Below are 10061 nucleotides of genomic sequence, written 5' to 3' on the forward strand. Positions count from 1 at the left end.
TGATATTTCATGAGTTTTCCAACTGTATGAATTGTTATATTAATTTGGTGTAATTTAGTACTACAAAGTGTAGTTAATGCATTAGAATTTTTCTTATTTGATTTTTTTTTTTTCCCTCCTGTCTGAAATAGGTATATGTAGTAAATAGAAACATGCTCAACCGAAGTTGACTTGGTTTTTAAATTAATACTGAGACTTTTCCGATTTGTAACTAGAATAACTTCTTGATGGTTTGCTCTGTGGTTATAACTGGTATACTGCCTAAGTGGAACTTCAGGATGTTGGAATCTGGAGTTATTTAAAATGTGGTTTTCAGATTTGAATCTTCTTTTTTTTTTTTTTTACCTCTCTAGTAAAAGGGATAGATAGAGAGATAAGTAATAATTTTAGAGCAGAAATCTCTTTAAAATAACTTTAGTGAGAAAATTTGTAATGACTGATTTGATTGCTAACAGCCAGTTACAGTGAAGTTGTTGTGTTTATACAGCCAAGGTGAGTAATGTCCAGATGAAGAGAGTCAGAGGGCAGTTCACTTGTCTGCACACAAGCTCAGTACTTAGCCTCCCATCCAGGCAGTGGAGAGCTGGTTAGTGATGTTGGAGGAAGCAAGAAAACGCTTTGGCTGACTACCACAACTGGGCCCAGTAAGATGTTATTTCTCATTGTGACCAACAGCTCCTTCTGCAGAAATTTCTGCACAGCTGACAGAACATGAGAAATAGTGAGTCTGTTCGTCTGGGCAGTAGCCAATCTCCCTGCCCTAATATATCTTGGTCCCTTCAGCTAACGGGGCAACATATGCCTCTTGAGAGAGGTGATGGTGGGGATTTGTGACTGTGAATCCTCATAAAGGTTAGGTGCATTATTTGGTGATTGTCCTAACTCATTTATCTTTATTTAAAAAAATAATTAATTAAATATCAGTATAATAATGAAAAAGCTGATCACTTATTTCAGTAACTAAATGGAGGTATAATTTACTTAAACGTCTTTCATAAGGTGAGAAGTGTTTCCAGGTTTAGATTACAGAATAAAGTTCTGCTCCTGGAAACATATGTTGGGGAAAACTGACTGAAAGTAAATAATACATTTTAGTGAAGTCAATTGAAATGCATTTTTAGACCTTTCAGAGAGCTTGCTACTATTTTTTTCCTTTTTCACATGCATTGCAGTTTTCGCATTTTTCAATGTAGCTGTGCTGAATCGCAGGGCTGATGCACAGAGGCAATCAGCTATGGTATGTGTAGCAAATAGAAAATTGTCCAGAAGCTGTACAGAATTCATCGCTCAGTTTCAGCTTGCTGAGCTTTCACATGCAGGCAGCTTGTAAAGAAAAATGGTGTGTTGCTGCCCTAGTGATCTGTCAACACAGTGTTTGAATGTAGATTCCAGCAAGGGAAGCAGTGAGCATTGAAGTGTTGCCCTTCATCAGCAGAATTAAGTCAGGGAGCTCTATCTGGCGAAGAACATGGAATAGTCATGCCATTTATTTCTGAGACCTGTAGGTTAAACATACACAGATAACCTCTGAAGCTCAGACTGAAGTTGAGAATCAATGAAGTATCAGTAAGTTTTAGTCAATGGTATTAATCATTCCCAGTTATTTATTTTCTAGAAGATATTTGACTATGCTATTTGAAATACAACATCCATTTGTAGTAACAGAGTGAGACTTTGTCAGTTTATGGCAAATAGCTTTTTAAGCAATGCTATGTTGCTTTTATAAAAGCTAAGTAAAAGAAAGCCAAAAAAACCCCCAAACCAACCCAAGAAAATCACTGTACTTTTTGTTAACATTCTATAAAAATACCGTAGTCTAGGATTTGGCAGAACTCTTGCTATTGCAAGTTGTTTTGAAATCTGTACTGGGGAATATGTTGTCTGCTCTCCGAAATGTAGAAATGCACCCCCCTCATGTTTAGTTGGCTTTGTAATACATTGAACTGGGTACTGGTTTTAGTTTAGCTTATAGAACTACTTTTTTAAAAATCTCATAAACTTGCTAATTGAAGGTGTTCTAAAGGCAAGTTTGTCTTTTTTAGGAAATAAAACCTCAAAGCCATTACAACCATGGATATAGTGAATCTCTTGGACGGAAAAGCCACATGGATGATTACAGCACTTGGGACATAGTCAAAGCCACACAGTAAGTCTGGTTTTGAGTGTTAGATTTGTCTGTGTCTGTATTAATTAGAAACACTAAAATGTATCCTTTTATTTGCCTTAAGTGGAAGGTAAGAAAATCATCCATGCTTGCCTTTGGTTCTGTTCCTCTGTGACATTCAGTGTTTTCACTGGAGTTCCAAGGGAATGGAGCCTTATTAAAAGAAAAAAATCCTAAGTAATTTAAAAGTAAAATTTTAGGGAGATATGTTGGGTGTGTATATTTCTATCTCTTCTGGTGGCAGCAATAGACCTCTGTCATCCAAGGCAGGAGTTGTAATGTTTTATATGATGTCTTGGGAAGGGTGCTGTGTTAACATAACTTAGAGTTGCTGCCTCTGCTTTGTTTTAAATCTTCTAAGCCATGAACTGAGGAAAAGCAGCTCATGTTCACATATAGAAGAAGTATATGATGGGTTGTCACTAGAAGATCAAAATCTTGAGTCACATTAATCCTTGCATTGTGATCTTCACTTCTGTTGAGAATGAATAGGCACCTTTGGCTTGTAGTGAGCTTGAGCAAATTCCAGCTTTGCTGAAAGTGTGTTAAATAATCATTATGAACATGGTTTTAAACATTAATGATATTAACAAGTGCTTTTGTGACTTCTGGAAGATTGATTCCCTCTGCTCCAGTGTTACAATTTCATTATCGCAAGATTAACTTTTCTGTTAGATTTATTCACTGAGATCATTCAAAATGAAGTCATATGCATTGTGAAGTAGTGCAGCATAAAATGTGAAATATGCTAAATCTTGCTGAGGAAAAAAAAATTGGATGCATTTGAGAACATGCTTTTTTCATCACTATTTCTCATCAGTCATAGAGTAACTGGTAAAAAAACCCCAGCATATATATGGAATAATTCAAATTGGTAAGGGTCAGCCAAAGTGACACTTAATCCTGGCTTTTTTCATCTACTCACATGAGAGGGTGGGCAGACTGACACAGGCACACATCCATTATGCCTGGTCATTTGTGCCCATGGGGTTTGATTATATTGCTGCAAGTGAAATGTACCTGAAGTCCACGTGGAAGAGTGAGACTATAACCATGCTATTAATATAGCCACAACTGTCTAGACAATTTAAGGCTTTGGAACATATATAAGAGCTGAACTTCTCTTGTCTTTCAACATCACTGTTAATGGCTCATTAGGCAGATCTTGAGTTACACCTTTTCTGTTGAAAAAACCCAACTTTTACTGTTTAACACAAAAAACGTTGAGAATGTGTTAAAGGCTTTGTTAGTATTTAACCACCGTCATTCATGGGAATGAGATTTCAAAAGGTGAAAAAGTTCATTTTTCTATTAATTGCATTTGCAGTTAAAACAGCTTTGATTTGAGTTACAATGATAGCAAGGTGGAGTGAGCTCCTGGGTTACCTACTACTTTGTTGGCATGGTGATGTGCTTGCTGTAGAGAGGTTCTTTCCTATTATTGTGACCAGATTTAATGTTAATCATGCAGTAAAGCTGGCAGTGACTATTTTCAAGCATCTGTGTGTTTGTAGAAAGAAGAGTAGAAAGTGGATTGGATATTTAAAATGCAAAAGACAATAGGGTACTGTTTTTCCAAGTATGAAGTTCAGAATATCTTTAACCTGCCGTGACACATAAAATTTGCAGGTTAGTTACCCGAATAGCTTAGAGACTGTGGTAGCAAAATGAACTTTAAAATGGTATTTTTGCTCTGTAGGGACCAGTCACATTTCAGGAAAAAAAGAAGAGCTTGCCTTGTTCTGAGAAGTCCAAGAGTATTCTTTAATTATGCTCCATATCAATGTTTACAGCATCACCCTCATTCAGATGCGGTGAATTTGTTAGATTTGTACATCAGTCTCTTGTGAGGATTTGAATCTTTCCCTCCATTCCCCTTTCTTGAAGGGCATAGAGCCCTTTATAACAACATTACAAGCATGATAATGCTGAGTGCTGAAAATAGGCAACTTTCTCATTTTGTCATCTAGCAGTGTGTCATGAACCTTTGGAGAAGGCAAGATGAGGTCAGCTGCAGAAAATTGGTGGAAGAAGACTGTAGGTTGTATGTGAGAGAACAGTGCTGTATTTCTAGGACAGAGCTCAAGAAACCGTAACTGTACCAGATTCAGTGTTTTATTTAATTCTAGAGAGCCTGCTGTTTCCAGGAGGAGGAGCAAATTGTTGTAAGTTCCTAATGTTTTTCAAGAGGCAGATTTGGTCTGTCTAGATCCCTAAGTCCTCCTGTTACAATTTAAGAAATTGAAGAGTCATTAAATTATACCTTGTACGTTACATCTTTCGTAATCAGTTACGACCGAGTTCATGATACCAAGGCATATTGCCAGGAAAAATCTGATGGTGGCTTTAATAAAAATATTGCTATATACCTGATTGTCAGTGTAACTTTTGGAAAGACTTTTGTTTTCCTGAGAAGGCTCTTCTGATGTATTTCAGAACTTCATGTTTTGTTTTCTGGCTAAGTAGTACCAAGTACCTGTGACTTGTAGTTTGCCTTCCAGTGGGGAGAAGGGAAAGTCTATGACACTAAGCCTGAAGAAGGAATCCATTCCTACTTCTCCTTGTTGTGTCTGAACCCACACAGTAGTCTTTGCACATAGCAGTGTATGGGATAATCCTAGAGCGTTGTACTTGTAAACATCAGTGGAGCATAGTTAGAGCATTCTATCAGGGCTTCCAAAGAGGCACTGGCAACAGCATTCTGTCTCAACAGGGTGTAGGGTTGAGTCACATGCTTGCCTCAGCTCTCCTTTATTTTCATGTCACTTAGGGCCAAGTTCTGCAGTTTTCTGTAAAATAACCCAACACTCCCCTCTTACCCCACTTCCCTCCCCAAAATACTCCAAGGAACAAACACCCCTCGGCCCTGCACCCCCTGCTCCCCCGTCTAACACTATCACAGGGCTGCTTGGTTATCCCTATCTTGGCAGCATGATCCAGTGACACCTTGGCTAGGACTCCAGGGTTGCTCTCAAGGAGGTTCATTTTGTGTGTGTAGTTAACTTGATAGGACACTCATATTAAACCATATATAAATGGTTTAAGATTTAAATCAACTTAAACTAGTTTACCTTAGCTGCCAGTAGCAATATAGTGGTTTAACCCTTGTAGGCAGTTGAGCACCATGCATCTGCTCACTTGGTCCCCTCTGCTGGGATGGCAAAATGAATCGAAAGGGTAAAAGTGAGAACAACTGGGTGGAGGTAGACAAAGCCTAACAGATAAAGCAAAAGCTGCACACGCAAGCAAAGCAAAACAAGTAATTCATTCACTGATTCCCAGAGACAGGCAAGTGTTCAGCTGTCCCTGTCACATGTAATGGTTACTTGGGAATACAAGCACCTTCACTCCTAATTATCCCCTCTTCTGCCCCCAGCTTTTATTGCTGAGCCACAGTGCCATGTAACACTGAATATCTGTTTGGTCAGTTGGGGTCAGCTGTCCCAGCTGTGTGCCCTCCCAACTTCTCGTGCACCCCCAGCCTCCTTGCTGCCAGAGGAGCATGAGAAACACTTTGCTTTGATGCTATGTAAGCACTGTTTTGCAATAGTGGAAATATTGGTGTGTTATTCAACACTGTTTTGCTCACAAATGCTAAACATAGCCTCATAGGAGTCACTGTGAAGAAGATTAACTTGATCCCAGCCAAAACTAGTACATGTAAGGAAAATCCTAATCCATTGCATGAAAGCTTTGCGTGATTGCCTCTTACTCTTTACAGGAAGTTAGCATTATTGTATCCTTGTGTTCTTTGTATATTTCCAGTAACTCAGAATATTTTGTTAATATACTTCCTACTTGTTGTGTAGTACAACTTATTTAAGCAGGATGAGAATCACTTAAATTCAGCCTAAGGCAATACAATTTTTTTTAGCTGGTGACTAACACCGGGGCTGTAGGTGAATAATTTCTTACATTATGGTTTCACTTGGTAGTTTAAGTGAAGGCAGCAGGCTTGTCTGCGCTAGGGAGGGGTGTCATAGCTGACTGGAGTAGAGCAGCTTGTCAACAAAAGGCTATTTTTCCATTCTCTATGAATCACTTTCCAGGTTACCTTCATATGCTGCAGTATGTTGGTGTGATGCTGTACTGCAGTAAGATCAGTATTTGCTGTCCTGCTTTCAGAAGGCCTTCTTTCCCCCATCTCTTCTCCTGTCTCTTTTCACTCCTTGTTCTTGGCTGACCTGCCGTTAGGAGTCCTGACCTGTTTCAGTGGCCCTTCTGGTTGCAGTGGGAAGTCAGGAATGGTATGACTGAGTTAAATTGTTTGTACAAGCATTTGTCAGGCCACACTGCTGGCCTAGACTTTGACTTGGGAGATAGGCTGATCTTGAGGCACTCTATCTTAGAACCCTATCAGTTTTCCTGTTTGTTATATGTGTCTGAGTATGTGTATCTTGTCTAGCCAGTTGCATATTTTGAAGTTATTGTAAATGAAGCATCATCTCTCTACCACCTCCATCCCCAACTGATTAAAAACAAAGCTTTGTTGTCAAAATTATTCATGACTGCTGCTTCTTCACTCAGTCTGAGGGACAATATTTTACAGGCATGTTGCCAGTTGGTATGTACTGCATGCATGTCTTTGTTCTGGATTCTTGTAATGCTTGGAAAGATAATAGGTAGGACAGTAATTTCCAGCATTTTTCTTCATTTCTTGTGCAGCTTGCCTAAGAAGTTGAAAACAACATGGTCTAATGAGGCTGTTATGTCTAGTACTTCTTTTTAATTGTGTCCAGCAAATTTTTGTGCTTCAAACCTGTGATAGGCTTGGAAAGCATTCCTGAGTTTTGTTGGCTTGAGTAATTTGAGGTTTCATTGTGAGAGTGCTAGACAGTTTGAGGTTTCATTCAGATATATGAAAGTCAGAATGGTAACTACCCTGGTAAAAAAGTCTCTGCACCAGTTAGGCAGGCTGATCAAGTGGAGCAGAAGGGCCTTGTCTAAGGCTGTCTCTTCTGCAAAAAGTAGAACGTGCCCACATGTTAGTCTTCTCCTTGAGACTTGAGAAATCCCTATTGGTTGTACAGATTCGGAAATGTAATCTTTACTTGCTTTCCTGCATTGCTTTTACTGCCACTAAATATCATCTGAATTTTAGGAAGATACTGTCAAATCAGTTTGCTAAGCTTTTTTGGTCTTCAGGAGCTGGAAAAGAGGGAGAAGAGGTGGGAAAAACAAACATCTATGGAAAGAGAAGAGTTATTTAAATTTGGAATACTACTGATAGGTGTTTTGCCTTGCTCTGCAGTATAGGTTGCTGTGGAGACTGTTTTCTGTGAAATCTTGAATTGATTAATGTAACTTTGCTGCAGTAGAAGCTTCTTGTTGCAAGAGATCTGTAATCATATAGAAACAGAAAGTAAAGTTTCTTCTTCATTTCTCTTCTTGAAGATTTTGTATTATAACCAAAGGTTTGGTGTTTGCTGAATGCATTTTTATCTAAGGTAAGAGATTTGACAGATCTTACTTTACTCTTCAAGGTATGGAATATATGAACGATGTAGAGAACTGGTGGAAGCTGGTTATGATGTGCGACAACCAGACAAAGAAAACGTAACGCTACTCCACTGGGCTGCAATCAACAACAGGATAGATCTGGTGAAGTATGTATTTCACATGAACTTAAACTAATAAAAAATGTTGATTTCGTTTTTTAAGGTGTTAAATAATCTTAAGTATCTTAAAATCTCAATTTTGTGTCTTGGGATTTGGGTCGGAGGGGGGAGTAGCTATCCCCTGTGCTGAACTTCCTCCAGACAAGGATTTCTCTCCTAGATGTCCTGCTTCTAGCAACAGTGACTGCATGCACTTTGATTCCACAAGCATGGAATGCAAGCTGGGGTAGTTTTCAAATGCCTGGCAGACTTACTGATCCTAATGTGGAGGTCAGTGGAAGTATTTTCTTCTTAAGGTGACCTCTTACCAGATCTGCTTGGAGTGTAAGTAGCTTGCTTAAACAGGGCTTGCACACCTGCCATGTTCTAATGGAAGCTTAGATGACTCACTGAAAGCAGAATTGCCCACCTCTTTCTTTTTTCAGGGGCATTCTCACTGAGCACAGAATTCCTCCTGCAAGATCTGCTTAGAAAAGGAGATTAAGTTCTCAGTCTGGTTTTGCAGAAAAATCTCACCGTTTATGTGTACTGAAACTGAAATGCAGTGGTAAATCTCAACTTAGTCTAAGAACACACTTAAGGAAACGTAAAATGTTATTTCAGTGCTCCATCTGGCAGGAGATTGTCGCCTTGTCTTTTCTCAGTTGTCAAACTGCAAGTTCTTTCTTCTAAATAAAACCTACTAAGCAGTAAGCAGTGTTGCTGCTCAGTAGAATCTGAACATATTCTGCATTTCTGCAAGGACCAGTGTTTGAATGAAGACAATCTGTTTAGTGCTCACCTCCTCATGAGTGGCTGTCACATCAGAGAGATGAATCCAAGCTTTGACTGTGAATTTCTTCATGCTGTCGTTTTGTCTAGACAAGATTGCCTTTGGAACTCCTTTCCAAGAGAGACTAAATAGCTTCTCGGTGTATTTTTCAAATTTCTTCTTTGGTAGCTGATACTTCAGTGTAACAAAGTTGGATAGTCTCCTTACTTTGTTTTTACCTACATGGAACCAAGACTTCAGGAAGTCTTAGGTTGTTCTCCTTGAGAAATCCAGAAGCTTAACTTTAGCAGAGAGATGTTGAACTTTTGTCCTTTTAGTGCTGGAGACTAGTGGAATGACCTGTCCTGCACCTGTCAGAGCAGATCCAGTTTGTCGTACAAACCAGTTTGTATGACTTCGGTAAATCAGATGAAGTACTTGATTGTGTCTGATGGCTCTAAAGCAACTGTATAAAAACTTTCTTTAGATGTTTTTAGTGTGGACATGCACAGTTAATGCATTTTTCAGTCTCTGTTCCTGAAGGTTCCTAAAAGAGCTGGTTTTGAAGTTGCACACTTTGAATCAATAAGCACTAAGAAAATGAAGGTAGTTACTTAAGAGTCATGTTTTTCGAGTTGTTATGTGTGTTGCCCTTTTTGCCGTGTCTTGCAATACTTAGAGGAATTTGAGATGCCAGAAAATCAATGCTGAGCATTTGAGGGACAGTTTGTGTGGGCAGGAGAGCAGTGTTCATACATACCTCATGGGTATATTGAAAGTAAAAAGTCTTTGGGCAAAGGTACTTGAAATATGCAAGCACTTAGCAATCTGTAGCTAGGTAGTAGTTTTCAAAGGTTATACAGTGGTGAATGTAAAGCTAGATGCCTTCTGCAAAGGCCTGTATTTAGAAACATTAATTTATTTTTAAAGCATGCATTTTCTTTCACAAAGGAAAAGTAATATTGCCAGTTTAGTGTCCTAGATACAACACCAAGGAGAACAGTTTACAGAAACAGTACAAATGATTATGAATTTTTGCAGCTAAAAATGGGTAACATCTTTTGTTTCTACAGGTAGCTTGTATTTATTATAAGTAATAAATGTTCTTGAGAGGAAAAATAATTTGTAGCCCATCATATAGAAGTCCTTTTAAAATACTCAAATGGGTTTTGTCCTTTGATTAGTAACAGTTGAGAAGTATGTAAAAATCTTAGTCTTTTGCTAAATGTGTAACATAAGTTGTGATCTCTTGGTCAATGACTTTGGCAGGGCCATTCCAGTGATGATACAAGCTGCAAGTCTTAATTGTATATTATTTTTCCATTTAGCCAAAGTTCTCAAAAAATGAGTCTTCTAGCAGCGTATTTTTATCAGTAATTCAGAATTCTATTTAATGCAACAGCCCCTAAATATTTAAGAAGAATCCAGTTTTTTAAATACTTTTGTGGTAGCACAGTTTGTACTACTGTACATAGCAATTACTGTTTCACCTTAGAATCAAACTACAAAATACCACACAGTAGGAGGC

The 10061-nt window shown here is 38.5% G+C and overlaps 1 protein-coding gene across 1 annotated transcript in view; it reads left to right on the plus strand.

Annotated features, from left to right (window-relative positions):
* The first annotated feature begins 2046 nt into the window (after positions 1–2046).
* ZDHHC17 (zinc finger, DHHC-type containing 17) overlaps positions 2047–10061 on the plus strand; it is a 37408-nt gene continuing 29393 nt past the window's right edge. Inside the window, exons 1-2 of the mRNA XM_009079485.1 lie at positions 2047–2146; positions 7648–7770. Of these exons, the coding sequence (XP_009077733.1) occupies positions 2106–2146; positions 7648–7770 (164 nt within the window). The 5' untranslated portion in view covers positions 2047–2105. The remainder of the gene's footprint in view (positions 2147–7647; positions 7771–10061) is intronic.

The sequence above is a fragment of the Acanthisitta chloris genome, unplaced genomic scaffold, assembly GCF_000695815.1.
Source record: "Acanthisitta chloris isolate BGI_N310 unplaced genomic scaffold, ASM69581v1 scaffold33177, whole genome shotgun sequence".
In the NCBI taxonomy this organism is placed as follows: Eukaryota; Metazoa; Chordata; class Aves; order Passeriformes; family Acanthisittidae; genus Acanthisitta; species Acanthisitta chloris.